The following is a 17,953-nucleotide window of genomic DNA, read 5'->3' as shown; positions in this document are numbered from 1 at the left end:
ATTATATTTAGATAAATAAAATTTAAATATTTTTTTTATAATATTATTTTTTTAAAATATAAATTATTAATGAAAAATATTTAAATAATTAAAGATAAATTTTAATTAAATTTAAATAAATTTAAATATTAAAAATATTAATTAAAATTAAATTAAGATATAATAATTTTTGATAATACTCTACTTATTGTCATTTTTAATTATAACATTCATCACAAGTTATGATGATTCACAATCACTCCATCACTCCTATTCATCACTATGACTGCATAGACATTGTAGTACGTAGACTTATTCAACAGAGTTAGCCCAATTGATATGGGACTTCTCCATCATTATTAATCATGATTTGACACTGCTAGAAAGTACTTAAGATTATTTACCTAAATTAAAGAAAATACAGCCTTAAAATTGTCTAGAAGCCTTAATTCTGATGTGCTAAGGCTAGCCGAAAAGTACCCTTAAACCAAAAATACCGCTAACCATAAGCATCCAACAGAACAAAAAAAAAAAAGTAGAAAGACTCGAATGTCAAACTTTGAGTGACTTGTAATCCATTTTAATTCTATAAAATTTAAGATGATTAGAAAAATTAAGATTAATTTAATAATTCATGTGATTCTATTCAAAACCCACATATTTGAATTCATCAGATAAATTCAAATTTTTTTGCTTAACAAATTAAATAAATATAACTATTTAAAAAAATTAACATTTTAACTCGAATTAATGCATGATTTATTAAGTAATATAAAATCTCTTCTGTACGGTAATTCAATGAGTGATCTACATGCAACTACTTATCTATAATAATAATAATAATGATAATAATAAATCTATGCCAGCAATTATTCTTCCATAATCTTTATCCCAAAATCTCTAACTCCTGATCTCCCTCATATTTCATTCCTCCCCTTCCAATAAATTGAATAAAAAATTACAAAACTTGTTAACAACATAGCAAGAGTTGCTACCTACAATTTTGACAGCATGTCGACAAATCATGTTGCTTCACATTGACACCAACGACTTCATATCCTGAATGGGTTGTTTCCAGAGCTAGATTGGTCCTTCTTCGCCTTCTTAAATTGTGTTTTTTTGCTGACAATTTCTTGGAAAGGATTTGGCCCACCAAAGTTTTGCTTATTTTGCCTCAACTTCTTTCTCTTACCTCGATCATATTCTTCATCGCTGCAGATGATTATAGCAGCAATGCAGATTAAAACAATGTCAATTCCATCAGAAGGGCAAACTGTTCAAAGTTCCATTATTTTTTCAAGGGGATAGAGATCATGAATCATAGTAATTTGTTCCATACTTGCATTTAACAGGCTTCCACACTTAAATCTTTAGGAAGAAAAGTGATTAATAAATGGTGTCTCATAAACCCTCATTAATGTAGAATATCAAAAGCAGGAAGTAAGACGATCGTTCGAAATTAGGATAAGAGTTTGTGTTGGATTCACAAAATTATGGCTAAAACAATATTGCAGGTTTGATTTACACTGTATTTTGCAGAGTAAGAAATGGAGGTTAAATATAAATATTATCCTTATACTAGTTCTCATTCTTATTAAGAAAGCCTCTTAATATTATTGTTGCCTCACACAACTCCAAAAGCAGCACCGCTTCATTGAATAATTGATCCACTGATTCTATGGCTTAAATGCAATATCCTACATTTTTCTAAACAAAAGGATCCCACCTTCCCCAGACGAGAATTCTAAATAATTACACAAGAACAAAATCTACATAATCTTTTTATTATTTGCATCACTAATATGACTATCCAGTCATTACTAAAAACTCGAGTATATTCATCTACAGTTGCTAAATCCCATTAATGTCGCTAAAATTCAATTTATCACTTAAAAATTACTAAACCTTGATTTATGTAACAAAACCATAGTAATCAAAAGCCAGCCAAATTCAAAATATAACGTGACAACCATATGTAACCTTTTTAGTATATTTTGCATGCTTAATAGAACACTCGAGGCATTTCTCTCCCTCCTCTTTTTCTTCCCCTTTTCCTACAGGACAAACAGACATTCACAAATTGCACGCAACACACATGCTGACACAGAGAGAGAGAGAGAGAGAGAGAGAGAGAGAGAGAGAGAGAGAGTCAGAGAGATAAATTCTAACTCACCACTCATCTGGCACATAACCAATGCAGAGATTTGATTCCACAATCTGGGACTCAGGCAACTCTATCCCATCCCAAGATGCAACTGCAACAAATAAGATATGGCACAAAAACAATATTCAGCACGCTAAGCTGATAATAAGAAGCACAACATTCTATTTTTTATTGTCTTGCTATTTCTCCAGTTTCGTAGAAAAAGGTTGCATAGGGACTGCATTTGCAAAATAGCTCCGTCTAATGATTTTCTGACCTCTGAAAGAAGACGCTACCCAGGACCACGGGGAAATAAACAAGCACCTTGCGTTTCAATTGCATGAAAACATGCCAGGGACATATGTTATAAACATCTGAAATAATATTTCTTTTTAAGTTGTTCCAAACAATAAATTTTCCTTCAGTCCCTCCCCGAAGAGTAGGCTCACACCCCACCATCACCAAGACCAAAACCAAAACCTGAGTAGGTCATTTGGTGCATGAGGCCACAAGATCCAAGAATTCATTGGCCTAGGGTAAAAATTTGCGCCTAAAGTGGAAAAGGCAGCCAATCTATTTATCTGGAATTAGTTCCACCATGATACACGAGAGGGGGAGGAAACATACACACACTAGCACTAGACAAGCATGAAATGAAACCAACAGATAAGAAGCATTACATTTATAACTTCTGAGAGCATAAATATGAATAGTGGGAAAATATTTGGATGACTATTCAAGATAAGTACTCACCAGTTGTCTCTCGCAGACCTCGAGTAAGCGCACACATCATCCCATTCTCTGATGCATCTTTTCTGCTACCTTCTGTGCAATCAAGAACACTTGCATCCTGTTGGTTCGCTTTAGACATTGATAATGAGCCCTTCTTTAACTGTGTATGCAATGTAGTTCCATTCTGGTTATCACTCTTCTCAAATGCTTCATCCACAGTATCCATCAGGGAATCGCCTCTACAGTTTGAATGAGATTTAGCCCTCTTCCTTTGAGAATTTGTTGAACCCAATGAAACTGACATGGATATCTTTGATGTAGATGGCCCAACATCTGACAAAAAACAATTACTCTCCAACTGTACTTTAATGAGATTATGGGTCTCTGAAGAGCGGTGCTTGCTCTTTTTATGTTTCTTCTTTTTCTGAAGGTCTAACGATGCTCTGATTCTGAATAATTTTGGGCCAAGATACATATTTGGCATCCTACACTTCAAAAGCTTCCTTCTTAACTTTTTTGGAGATGAACAATCAGGAGCTTTGCTCTGTAGACATTCACTTGTCATAACTGATGGGATTGATGATACAACCAACTCATTTGCAATTCGTTGACTACTATCCCCATTGTCATCACCAAGAGAATTGAAAGCAGCACCTTCATCAGTAAAACCTCCAACCTAAGAAAGAAAGATAAGCTAGTCAAAACTTGACCTAACGGTTAAAAAAAAGAAAGAAAAAGGAAAAAAGGATAAGAGGTCACCTTACTGCTTTTACAGCTAGGTTCATTTGGTGATTTTCCACTATCTATTTTGTTCAATGCTTTCTCACTAGAATCCACAGATTGAGAAAGTCTTGGAATCTTCTTCTCTGTGTCAACTCCCGCATTAAAGACATGATTAATCTGGATGGACCAAGGAATTCACAAGTTAGAGCAAGGGTGGAAACAAGAACAAAGTTCATGCTGGGTGTGAAACATACAGTTACCTTTTCTGAGGTCTCATTTGTGCCAAGCTTTGCAATAGGTGAGTTTTGGGGCTCATTGCTATTAGAAAATGTCTCATTACAATCACTTTTGACCCCAATAGTGACGGTTGCATTTTCAACTTTAGCAGTGTCGCTTTTGCTATTAATGGATGAGGCTGCAGATAGAAAACAATGTTCCAGATCAGGGTTTGGATAAACTTCTTTTGACAGGTTCTTAGGTAAGGGTGAACCTGAAGGTTCTGCACTAGGATCTGATTTTGTAACTAAGCATTCTGAAATCACTGGGCGATTCAATCCTTCTTTCTGAAGGATATCTTTTAATGCACCAAAATTTAGTGGATCTTTTCTATTAACAGTAGCAGCAGAGCCTGCAGCCAGTGATCTATTCCCAACTGAACCATTATCTGCCGGTTCCTTTGACGACTGCTTAAAAACCAAATTTGCAATGTCACTTCCAGCAGTTGCTTTCATATTTTCTTTCTGAACTACATCAACAGGCTTTCTTGAAGCCATATTTTTTCTATCACGGACATAAAAAAGCATATATGCCTTCTGGTCTAGAACAGTCTTCTCACTAACTGGGCGAACCTGTTACATTAAAGAAATTTAAACTCATTGAATTTGTTAACAAAGAAGGAAGAGAAAGCAGTGGGAGCTGCTTTTAGAAGCCCTTACCTCATTGTCATTCAGGAGATACCATATACCACTCGATGTGCGTACAAAACAGACATAATGACCAGAATGGGTACTATGACCAAAGTGTACCAGAACACCATAGAGACTGTACATCAAATCTCCTTCCTGCCAACCACAACAAACTCGATAAATAACACAAGCACATTTGAAAAAGATACATCATATCTAGGAAAATATGAAAGGATAAACATAAAAAATAAATATCAGAGTCAAAAACTCCATTTGAGGCCTAGGGAAATATGAACGGATAAGCCTGATAACTTGGTTATAAGATCTTTCAAAACCAAGAAAATCATTCGACTCAACTGTTGACAACACAGGGTGGCAGACTGTCACAAAATACCATCAGAATACTCGAGCCACATATCAGGCATTTGAAACAATATGAAACCCTTTTTTTTTCAATTTTATTGCAAGAGTGGAATTTCCTTCCATATTTAGAATCATTTATGGCGCATCAACTTCGAGTAAATTTGTAATTTAAGTTAATGACCTTTTGTATCAACCAGGGATATTAACACACAAAAGATAATACGAGGAAAATAAAAGATAGTAATGCACATAAGACTTTCCAGAAATGTCCAAGGTTGATATTTTGGTGTCAACTAGAAACACAGGAGAAGAAATAGGAATACACTTTAACTGCGTCCCTTGGCTTTTTCTAATTGAGTACTTACTGAATAAGTTTTTCCAAGTTTCAAGCAATCATTATGCATAACATCCTTCAAGCAATAATTTTGTTAAGAGATTAAATGCCATTCTTAGGCCATTGCACACTATAAATAAACAAATTAATTTATTGAAAAAAAAAATGTGTTCAGTGGTAATATTATCAAACATATAAATAAATAATAAACCAACAAAAAAGAAAGATGACTTGAAATTTTTTGCACATGCCATGGCATCTTACAATCTCATTAAGTTCAACACTGACTTAGATATAAATGAACGTAAGAATCCAGGAAAATTTAAGAATAATGGATTAAACAATAACAAGTTTACTCACATAGGAACCACTGACAAATGGTTTCATGTCCAATGAGCGATCAAATAAGACTTTCTTGTCAACTTTCCGTCCAGGATCATATGAATGAAAGCGCTTTAGATGGATGGTAAGTACATTTGGAGCCTTGTGGACTGTAAGCCGTTTCTTAGCTCTAACTTTCTGCTTGCACTGCTGGCATTGATAATGCTTCTCTCCTCCATCTAACAGCTCTGCGGCAGTAAAGTTTCGAAGTGCAACAGGCAAAGAATCTGCCTTAACTATTTCCAGGCTTACATCTAAAAATGGATCAAACTTGTTGGAGCAGTACAAGCACCGTTGGCATTCAACCTGAAGGCGTATCAAAATGAACATTAGGCTCAAGAACTTAACATATAATTTAGCAATCTTCCAAGTTTAACATCTCAAGAACCCCAAAAATCACTTTTCCGAAAAGGAAATATCTAAAGAAAAGTAAAATTAGTATGAGTATATACTTCGGAACAGTTGTACATAAACCGATCATTAGCATGTGTAATTTACTCTCAATTGCCAATGTTTTCTCTGGATGAAATTCAACATCTTAAACAAATGTGGCACATTCATGCATACACACATAAACTCAACAAGAGGAAGAAATATTTTACGTAATACCATCCCCCTCCCTCCCGGACGACAAAGCAGATGTCCTTTAGTATTAATTGCCAACCAAAACTTTGGATTCTGGTCAACATCTTAAAAAACACATGGCATATAAAAGCATCTATTCATGAACTCAACAAATTGTTGCCCATGAAACTGTGACAGCAAATTCACCAAGAAGCAAGAAACATTACCTGACTACGGAGGCGACCACCAAAGATTTTGTGCACCAAACTCCTTTCGTAAGCAGCAGGTGATTCACTTGGAACTCCTAAAGGCAAGCAGCACTTGTGCATTGATTCCAGCAAGTTTACCATGTACTCGTGAGCATCCTCCTGTCTAGCATTTCTGAAGTTCTGTGATATGCCTAAATATGTGGTCAGGAATTACAAATATGAAGGCAAGTTAACTAGAAGAGAAAGCTTTATCAGGTAATTAAGTACTTGTACTTCTCCAACAAAACAGCGCTGAAGGCACAAATGTACTTGAGCAGTCCAACTACTGAATTTCACATTGTAACCAGGAACTCTGATAGCTAAAATGTTTGTACATTTAGACATAGAATCAAATAATGAAGGAAAATTGCTTAGCAACAGCTCTAGAAATCAACCAGAAAAGAAATAAGAAAGAAGAAAGGAAGGGGTGTAATAAAAGTAGTAGTAATAGTAGCATAGAATTTGTTTCTACACTAAATGCCAAATGGCTACTAGAAATTTAGATGAACAAGAAAACAGCCATACACAAGATATCAAGTAAAGCATAGAAAATGCCACAAGGATACATCGCAAGTTTGATACAAGATCCTTGGGTACTAGTGACCTCCCAGTTGATTGTAGAGCACGACTAACATGCTTCTGGATGGCACACAAGGCACAAAAACCAGCAATATGGCCTTCATAAATCAATCAAACAAAAAGATTAGGAACAAAACCAACCACATTTAGAGGCGAGAGCAGATATATAACAGATGCACAATCACGCTTGTATAGGCATATGCACTAAGAAAAATAGGAGCATGGATGTAAACAAAATCATTCTAGGTTACAAAATGATACAAACAGAATCAGTGGAATAAGCATAATTTCCCACCTTCAAAATGTTAAAATTTGTCGCAAATAAAAGATGACCCATATGGTAATCACAATCTGTAAATTCCCCCTTCCTTAAGACACATCCTATATATATTGTGATATGCACTAGAAAGGATCTAATAGATAAAAATTGTTCATTTTATCTCTGAGATCACTTGTTCCTAAAAGAACATTTTTGCAAGGAATAAGATAGGTCATGAGTATTTTTGAGATAGGAGCAACAACAGTGTACAGCAACTACAGCATCCCAACACAAGTCAGACACGAATAAAACAACACAAATTACATATAAGCCCAAAAATAAACAACACAAATTAATTAGCAAATGTGCCCAAAAATAAGCCCACATTGCACCAAATCATAAAAACATGAACCTTGAACAACCATGTGCAGAGTTAATGGAAGGAGGTTGAAATGGGCAAAAACTTAATAAATACAACAAGGCTATTCAGAGTGAAACTGAAACTAAAATAGGAAAAGTTTCATTGACCTCTCATTTTTTCAATCAAAGGTGAAGGTATGTATGTTCAAGTATTCTCAAACAAGCAATTAATTTCTTTCCAAACCAGAAGAAAGTTTCCCGCCCTTAAAGAACAAAAAGAATGACAGAAGATATTGAGGACCAGAGAAACTAATCAAATATTATTGCCTTAAGTGGACCCTTGATGAGCCATATACAAATATCAATAACGTGTAAAACAATGAAATTCATTCACAGCAGTCGTTAGGTAATACTGTTCCAAGATAGATTTCTAAAATTGAAGCAATCATGATCCACCTCATGCCGAGTGCTGACATTGTTATCCAATTGAATTAGCGGATGTACAACTACCTTAAGCCAAAAATGTTGCCTCTCTACTCAACTACACATATTAATACAAAAATGTCGGTGTAAAGAAAAATTTCATACAAGTACAAAATGCCTTGGCTTGTGACAAAAAAGTCTGGCAACGCTTCATTCCACTATTAACCAACTACTAGCTTGTATTAAGTGACCTACAAAGAAATTCACAGAAAACTGCACAAAAAAATCTCTCCCTAAGTAAAATGGTTATGGCCGTAGTTCAGGGCATCATCACCCTAATTTCACAGCAAAATTGTGCTTCATGCTTTCTGAAAATAAGGCAACAAGTAGTGTAGGCATCATAGCGAGCCAAGGGCTGATAGGAGATAAAAGCACTGGCTTTCTGAGATGCCATTTTGTTATTCGATCCTCCATCTGAAGAGACAAACCAAGGTTCCCACTAATGATGTAAAAACTCAGCAATTTTGTCTCTAGAGGACCATATTACCCAATCTTGCATGCCACAAAAAATTTTATAATGTTTGGACTTGGACAGGGGGAAAAAAATAGTGATTGGTTCCAGGCCATTTGACATTTCCATTTTGCATCACAACCCCAAACTCTAACCTTTCTATAACCAATAGATGTCCCATGAATAATATTCCAACCTTCTGCATCAGAACTTTTGCCTCAAAAGAAGCTAAAAAAGTATTATCAGTGCCCCTACAAGAATGCTAATTAGCATATACAGCTGTCAACTTGCAATCTAGCCATAGAAAGCAATACAAATATGTAAAATGAACCCATTGAAAATCAACAAAAATTAGTACCACTAAAAACCAAGGAAAAAAATAAACCATGAAAAACATTGCATCAAGATCCAGACTTCAAACCAAAACTAAAAATCATTGGCACCAAGATTTATGTCAAAATGTCTATACCTACGCTACAGATCAAGTCTCAAAAATAAAACTGCACCACAAAAAAACTCGAGACCTTATCACCATGACGATCCAGAGTTCCACACATTGGTCAAGTGAAGGAATAACCATAAACAAGTTGGTAGACTCAACGTCTTTAATAAGCAAGAGTTAGAGAAGAACCTGGTTGAACTGCCAAGTTAAATCGAGTCAAGTCCAAAATAAACCACTAAAAAATCCAAAATTCTAATCACTAAAGAAATTCACCTAACCAGGTGTTCAAGCACAACATAAAAGAAAATGCGGTGGCATTTTGTGACATCCATGTACTTGCCTAAGTTGTGAAGCAGGCCCATTACATTATCAAACATGAAAACTGCATATAAATATTTGGATGGAAGTGCTGAAATGCTAAATTGATGAAAGTGGTGCAAGTGCAAGTAGTTTTTTCATTGCTGTATTTACTCTAACTCAAAAGGGAAACATATAGAAATATCAGTTATAATTCTAATCAAATTCAAATAAATTTCAGAACAAGGATAATTGCCAAACACCCCAGTATCCCACACTGTGAAAATTGCTTCTAACAGGAAAATAATAGCCTTATCTTCAAATTCTCATTATGGGAGGCAAAGTTGGCCTAATAATCAAGCAAAACATGTACATATCTGCACATCCAAAAAATGCTAGCATAAATAAATGGGAGTGTGTCATGCATGCATATGCGAAATTAAAGATAAGCAGTTGGTAACAGGACAAATGAGCCACTCACATGAATTTTGATGCTTGCCGCTTTGCAAGTATGCTGCCAAAGGCTCAGTGTATGTTAGACACTGCAACACCGAATTGAGAAAACAAGTGTTTCCAAGATTTTCCAAACCAGCGCCCTGAAGATTATTCATGTGAACCTCAAAGGTAAGCAACTGGCTAAGTTCAACTGCTAACCAAAGTTCATGGAAATTATAACCAAAAGCATTAATTTAGTGCTAAAATAATAGAAACTAGCCAATTGGATTATGAATAATTGAATTGATTTTAAGAAACACAAATCAACAGATAAACCAAAAATAAAAAATGTTGAAAATTTTGAGAGAGTGCACGGGTAAATTAGTCTCAACTTTAAGGATATGTTTAATTTTTTTTTAAAAAAAAGGGAAAGAAAAAGTATGCAAGCTTTGGAAACATTTGAACCAACAACAATTTTTACAATCATAAGCACAATTAAAAGACATAAAATCCAAAATAATTAAAAATAATAAACAGACAAGTTTACACTCAGCTTTATTTTTTGTAGGCCAAAAAAAGAAGAAAGGCGATTGAAGCATCCAAAACATTGAAAACAACTACAATTTTGATAAAAGAAACTTAAAATTTGTGACCTGATCTGAAACTTCGTAAAAAGATCTCATATACTTCAACCAAACTCGAGAAAAAGCCCAGAGAAGGGAGAACCAAAGGAAAATTTTCTACCAACATTCCAAATGACAGACAGCCTATGAAAAGAAAGTAAATATATGTCAAAATGAAACTAGTTAAATTTTAGAGTGAGGCTATGTTTGGTTCAGATGAATTCCACAAAATTTTGTGGAATTCAATTGCATTCCATGTTTTATATGTTTGGTATGAAAAAAATTTAGATTTCAATTCCTGGAATTCAATTCCATGGAATTGGTTATAACTAAAACCAATTCCCATCAAATTTGATGGAATTTAAATGAATTCTACAAAATTTACCCAATAATTTTTAGACTAAAATTCTTATGTATTCCTCCCAAACACATACCCTCTTCTTCCTCTCTTTTCTCCCCCCTCTCTCTCACCTTTCTTTCCCACTCTTCCCCTCTCTTTCTCCTACCTTTCTCTATCATTATGCACTTGGTGGCACTATTTATGCTGTTAAATAGACCTCCCATATATACATGTATATTAACATATCATTAACTGTTTTATAAGGTTGTTAATTGTTATAAATTTATTAGATATAAGATTTTTTTGTGGAAAGGAGTAAATTATCTTTTTTATTTTATTTTAGCGAGGGTAGTTTAGAAGTGGGGATAAATAAATTTCAATTATGAAATTATACCAAACATAAATCACAAGGAATTCAGTTGAATTATGCATTTTAAGTTATGTCACACCAAACAATGGAATTCATTTTTAAATGAATCCTAGCTAGAATTCATTATTTATAATGATCTGAAACAAACACTTTGTCAAGCTCCATATTTCTTTATCAAATGAAACTGGAATCCATATTTCTTTATCAAATGAAACACTTTGTCAAGCTCCATATTTCTTTATCAAATGAAACTGGAATCCATATTTCTTTATCAAATGAAACTGGAATCCATATTTCTTTATCAAATGAAACACTTTGTCAAGCTCCATATTTCTTTATCAAATGAAACTGGAATCCATATTTCTTTATCAAATGAAACACTTTGTCAAGCTCCATATTTCTTTATCAAATGAAACTGGAATCCATATTTCTTTATCAAATGAAACACTTTGTCAAGCTCCATATTTCTTTATCAAATGAAAATGGAATCCATATTTCTTTATCAAATGAAACACTTTGTCAAGCTTCATATTTCTTTATCAAATGAAACTGGAATCCATATTCAAAATAACAAATTTAGCTCAAAACAAACCAAAATGCTAGAGAACTTCTGAAACAAGCACAAAAACTGGGAAAAAAATGATAAGAGTGAGATGAAATTCAAGAAAATTTAAAGAGATGAAAGAATTATTAGAAATCAAAATACCAAAAAATGCACATGAGCAATTAAAAGAAAAACTCCGCCTAAGTAGTTTGCGCTTAGCCGGTCCCAAGCCCGGATAAAGGAGGAGGGTTGCGGTAGGTGATAACCAGCGTAAAAATTTCGTCACATCCTATGATATGGATTCAAATGATATAAACGTTGGAGCTTCCTCTACTAACGACGCGCTACATCGGAGCCCGGGTGTAGTGAGAAATATGCAAGGGTGTAGGGCGTTCACTGAAAGCGACGCGCCATGCCGACGCCCGGATGTGGTGTTAAGTGAGCAAGGGTTCCCACATCATGGACGGGTGTGGGTAAAGAAGTTAGTCCATAGGACAGATAGTAGAATAAATAGTGGAACAGAACACAAGATAGACATAGAAAACAATAGAAGATATCATAGAAGGAGACTAATTAGGAAGGAGCAAGATAGGAGGAGGATCAGGGTTGGTACTTGGAATGTTGGATCACTTACAGGAAAATTAATGGAGCTTGTGGATACCTTGGAAAGGAGAAGGGTGAATATTGCTTGCATTCAGGAGACTAAATGGGTAGGAGAGAAAAGTAAGGAAGTGGGTAATTCAGGGTACAAACTGTGGTTTACCGGAAAGGAGAGAAACAAGAACGGAGTGGGCATAATCATAAACAGGACATTTAAAGACGCAGTAATAGCTGTGAAAAGAGTAGGAGATAGAATTATACTAGTAAAGCTAGTACTAGAAGGAGAAACAATAAATATAGTTAGTACTTATGCCCCACAAATAGGACTAGACAGTGAGAGTAAACAAAGGTTTTGGGAAGATATGGATGATTTAATGCAAAGCATACCGAATGAAGAGAATGTTTTCATTGGTGGAGATTTGAATAGGCATGTAGGAAGAGATAGACAAGGTTATGAGAATGTTCATGGAGGTTTTGGTTTTGACAGTCGAAATGAGGAGGGAAAAAGCATCCTGGATTTTGCTATAGCATACGACCTAATACTAGCAAATACCTACTTTATAAAAAGAGAGTCACATTTAGTGACTTTCAAAAGTGGACAACATAGAAGTCAAATCGACTTCCTCTTAACTAGGAAAAAAAGTAGAGCTCTATGCAAGGATTGCAAGGTCATTCCAGGAGAGGCTTTAACAAGTCAACATCGGTTGGTAGTCTTGGATGTCAAGTTTAGGAACAATTCAAGTAGGGTCAGAAGAAATAGTGTAGCTCGAACAAAGTGGTGGGAGTTCAAAGGAGTAAAGCAAGTGAAGTTCAAAAATGAGCTTCTCGAGTCCGAAGTATGGAAGCTGGATATGGAGGCCAATGATATGTGGATAAAGATGGCATCAAAAATTAGAGAAGTAGCTAGAAAAGTACTTGGAGAGTCTAAAGGACATAGACCACCCTCAAAAGAGAGATGGTGGTGAAATAAGGAAGTACAAAAGGCAGTGAAGAGAAAAAGGGAATGGTATAAGAAATTACCTAAATGTGATAATAATAAGGCATATGAACAGTACAAGATAGCAAAGAAAGAGGCAAAAAAGGCAGTTAGTCAAGCAAGAGCACAGGCCTTTGAAAAGTTATATGAGAAACTTGGAACTAAAGAAGGGGAGAAAGATATTTATAGATTAGCAAGGAGCAGAGAAAGGAAATGTCAAGATCTCAATCAAGTTAGGTGCATTAAGGATAAAGAAGGAAAAGTGTTGGTGAAAAATGAGGACATTAAAGAAAGATGGAGAAATTATTTTAATGATCTCTTTAATAATAGTTAAAATGGTAATAGCGTGAATATAGATTATAGAACAATAGAAAAGAATGTGAATTATACTAGAAGGATTAGATCTTTAGAAGTAAAGGAAGCACTTAAGAGAATGAAAGCGGGTAAAGCCTGTGGACCCGATGAAATACCAATTGAAGTGTGGAAGTCTTTGGGAGATATGGGAGTGGCATGGTTAACTAAATTATTTAATAAGATTCTAAACTCAAAGAAAATGCCTGATGAATAGAGGAAGAGTATTTTAGTACCTATTTTTAAAAATAAGGGAGACATACAGAGTTGCTCAAACTATAGGGGAATTAAACTCATGAGCCATACTATGAAGTTGTGGGAGAGAGTTGTGGAGCATCGACTACGTCATGATACTTCTATCTCTCTCAATCATTTTGATTTCATGCCCGGTCGTTCAACTATGAAAGCGATCTTTCTCATTAGAAGCTTGATGGAGAAATATAGAGATGCGAAGAAAGATCTACATATGGTTTTTATTGATTTGGAGAAGGCTTATGATAGTGTTCCAAGAGAGGTCTTATGGAATGTGTTAGAACAAAAGAGGGTATCTATTAGGTACATATAAGTATTGAAAGATATGTATGAATGAGCAACTACTATTGTGCGTACGGTGGGAGGGGACACAAGAGATTTTCCGATCTCAATTGGATTACACCAAGGATCAGCCATAAGCCCTTACCTTTTTACATTAGTTTTAAATGAACTGACGAAACATATACAAGAGAGTATTCCTTGGTGCATGATGTTTGCGGATGATATTGTTCTGATAGATGAGACACGAGAAGGAGTCAATAGAAAGCTAGAACTTTGGAGAAGTACTCTAGAGTCAAAGGGTTTTAAGTTAAGCAAAACAAAGACAGAATACATGCATTGCAAGTTCAGTGAAGGCCAAACTGGTGATAGGGAAGGAGTTAGTTTGAATGGAGTGATACTGCCCCAAAGTAATCACTTTAAATATCTAGACTCAGTTCTTCAAGTAGATGGAGGATGTGAGGAGGATGTTAGTCATAGGATTAAAGCCGGATGATTGAAGTGGAGACGTGCCACGGGAGTTTTATGTGATCGTAAGATTCCCAATAAATTGAAAGGAAAATTTTACTGTACAGCCATACGACCAGCTATGTTATATGGTAGTGAGTGTTGGGCACTGAAAGAGTCATATGCATCTAAGATAAGAGTTGTAGAGATGAGAATGTTAAGGTGGATGAGTGGCCATACTAGACTAGATAAAGTCCGTAATGAGAGTATTAGAAAAAAGGTAGGAGTGGTGCCAATTGAAGATAAGTTGAGAGAAGGGAGATTGAGATGGTTTGGTCATGTGAAGCGTAGACATACGAAGACTCCAGTTAGACAAGTAGAGCACATTAGGTTAGAGTATAGAAAGAAAAAAAGGGGTAGACCTAAACTGACTTGGAGGAGAGTAGTACAACATGACCTAGAAGCATTACACATTTCTGAGGATTTAACCCAAAATCGTTCAGAGTGGAGAAAGCAAATCCATATAGCCGACCCCAAATTTTTTGGATAAAGACTTAGTTGAGTTGAGTTGAGCAATTAAAAGAAACAAGGGTTAAAGACACTAGCAAAAGTTAACTAAAAGACCAATGAGAATGGGGAAGGAAAACATTGAAAGCAAAACTAAAAGATTGGAGATAACCCAGTACTGCCCTTGGAAAAGAATTTACCATAACTGTTGAAATTGAACCAAAAAAAACAAATAATAAACAGCATCTACGCTGTAAGATGTGACAAAGCACAGTTCTTGAAAAGGTAAATAGAAATCATTAAAATTCACCAAAAAGCAGTCTTCACAACCTAATTCAAAGTTGGAATTACGAAATTTAACCAGGAAAACAGAGAGCTAAAAGGAAATAAACAAACTAAAAGAAAGCTTTAAAAACAAGAATAAAACTTCACCACATGACCGCCAACACACATTATAACAACAGTGTGGGAAAAATCAAACACGAACATAGTGAAGCTATTGAGTTCAAATTTAAAGCAAATAACTGAGAAAATTCAATAGCATCCTTAACCATTTTCTTTTTCTTTTTTTGTGAAATCGCTTACTTAAACCAACCAATATGTGAAGCCTCAGAAACAGTAGTAGCATCAAAAAGCCTCCCAATCGAAAGCAACAATGAGCCTAAACAATCTAAATTTAATTTTATCACAATAACATCAAATTGAATTTTTATTTTTTAAAGAAAAGACATAAACCCATTATAGCACTCACAATTTTCCTGAAAGTAATCCCAAAACTGAGCTCGGGATCAAGCCAATTTTCCATGAAATCCAACCCGTCTATTTTCTTCCCAGTCTGAAAATCGCCACTAGCACCGCTACTTCCCAACCCAGTAAACGATTTTCTAGCGGGATGGAACTCGATCTTTCTCTGAAAGCCAGAATAAGAAACACTGAGAATCCATTAATAACAACTAATAAACCATCTTTCTTTGATTGGATCTCACCTCTGTACCGGTTATAACTATGTTTTCCATTGCTCCAAGGAAAAGCCCGATTCTCGTTTATCCTTCGTCTTTGTACTATGTACAGAGAGACGGGAGAGAGCTAGGTTTGTGCAAGCAGAAGCAGAAAGCAGAGACACTACCAACACTATTAAACCCTACGTGAAAGTGGACTACTTTTTTTTTCTTTATATATATATATATATATATATATATATTGGTGGGTGTCTACTGTCTACGGTAGAGTGACATACAGCTGATTTGGTTTCCTCCCTCATTTAAGAATGTAAAACACGTTGCCGTGTGGGGCCTAGTTTGAGACTTTGATTACCAAGAGGCGCGTGCACACAAATCTCCGCTCAAATTTTTTTTTTTAATTTTTATAATTTTGATTAATTTAAGAACAGAGTGAAACATTTCAAAATCTAAAAAAAAAATTAACTCATCAATTTGATTTAATGAATTGAAAATTAAAAATCTTTAGAATTGTTTATTAATTTTTCAAAATCTTATTTCAAAAAATTATAAATTCTCTTAATTATAAATTCAAAATTGTAGAACTTCAAAAATTATTCTATTATTTTTTAAAATTTCCTTACAAATGAAAGATAAATAAAATATCCATTCAAAATAAGAATTAAATAAAATATTTTTAATTATTATTTTATTTAGTATTTACAATAAAAATATTTTTAATTTGCCAGATAAGATAACATGGGTCTTTTCTCCCTTAACCAATAGTTTTAAGTTTGAGTTTTAAGTATAGACCATCTTTAAAATTTGAGAGAGAGAGTGATTTGCTCACTTTTATAAGCCTGCCCTTCACTAATCGAAATTAATCGGGTCAGTGAGCTTCGGATACTAGGTAGTTTTTAAAAAAAATGTTTTTAATTTAATATTTGTACATCTAAATTAAGTGATGCCATTGATTTAATATATTTAAAATAAATAATCCTTAAATATTATTAAATAAAATTAAATTTTGTCTCATAAAAATTGATAAAAGTAAAAAAAAAAAAAATTGTGATTTTATGCTTTGATATATGAAGAATCATAATTTAATTTTTATCGATTTATTACCCTATATTTTTCTCTATCAATAAATATAGTATAAATCATAATTACGATTAAATAACATTGACTTCTGCATCAATAAATATAATATAAATCATAATTATGATTAAATAACATTGACATAACAAATATGTGACGCTAAAGTGGTAACACATGATAAATATAATGACGTTTGACCACGTGAACTTGAAATGTTGCTATATCAGTACATATCATTATCAAATAATTGTAGCTTAGTTATAATAAATTTAGTTATTATAACCTTAACATCTAAATTTGTTATAGTAAATTTTAATTTAATAATGTTTAAATCATCTTTTGAATCTTTAAATAGGCAATGGCATTCATGCATGTAGTGATTGATGCTAAAATAAATCTTAGCTAATAACTTCTTGAATTGTAGAAAGAGAGACAAGAAGCCTGGCCATCTAATTTTGGGTGCTTGGGTATGACAAGATCAAATGGATGGCAGCATTGTCAACATTAGATTTAGACAGGCTAACCTCTATTGAATGTATGACAAAACACCATAGAGATAGAGGTTAGTTTATGCTTGTCCACAAATAAAAAAAGTAAATAATTATAAAATATATTTAAAATTTTATTTTATTTTAAAATTTTTTAATATGTATTATATATTTAATTTGTAAAACATAATTAATTTTTTATTATTGTAAATAGTTATTATAAGTTTTACTTAGTCATGGTACCCGAATCGTTTTAAAGCCAATCTTTTAAACCTGATTAAAGGAGTAAGGGTTTGAATTGGGAAATTATAAGATGTGGGTTTAGAAAATGAGTTAGGGCCTGTTGGCATTACTGTTAAAATTACTATTAAAAAAATTACTTTTTTAAATATACTAGTTAGAGAGTGTTAAAAAATAATTAAAAATTAAATTTGATCAGTTTTAGTCATGAGAATACTAAAA

The 17,953-nt window shown here is 33.9% G+C and overlaps 1 protein-coding gene across 3 annotated transcripts; it reads right to left on the bottom strand.

Moving 5' to 3' along the window:
* Nucleotides 1–787: 787 nt before the first annotated feature.
* Nucleotides 788–16,142, bottom strand: LOC110639672 (ubiquitin carboxyl-terminal hydrolase 23). Of its 3 annotated transcripts, XM_021790713.2 has the most exons (13): nt 15,954–16,142; nt 15,719–15,877; nt 9,725–9,839; nt 6,939–7,049; nt 6,352–6,524; nt 5,540–5,866; nt 4,513–4,638; nt 4,068–4,425; nt 3,838–3,992; nt 3,614–3,754; nt 2,876–3,530; nt 2,153–2,234; nt 788–1,191 (listed from the first exon to the last, which is right to left on the bottom strand). In XM_021790713.2, exons 1-13 carry the CDS (start codon nt 15,981–15,983, stop codon nt 1,032–1,034), a joined length of 2,592 nt encoding a protein of 863 aa, XP_021646405.2. In that variant the 5' UTR covers nt 15,984–16,142; the 3' UTR covers nt 788–1,031. The 3 variants fall into 3 exon arrangements, with proteins under 3 accessions (XP_021646405.2, XP_021646404.2, XP_021646407.2); XM_021790712.2 differs by having other exon boundaries at nt 3,838–4,425; XM_021790715.2 differs by lacking the exon at nt 2,153–2,234 and having other exon boundaries at nt 3,838–4,425.
* Between the last annotated feature and the right edge of the window lie 1,811 nt (nt 16,143–17,953).

This window comes from Hevea brasiliensis, chromosome 13, assembly GCF_030052815.1.
Source record: "Hevea brasiliensis isolate MT/VB/25A 57/8 chromosome 13, ASM3005281v1, whole genome shotgun sequence".
In the NCBI taxonomy this organism is placed as follows: Eukaryota; Viridiplantae; Streptophyta; class Magnoliopsida; order Malpighiales; family Euphorbiaceae; genus Hevea; species Hevea brasiliensis.
Note: the sequence above shows the minus strand (reverse complement) of the source record. Positions and strands in the feature narration are given on the sequence as shown.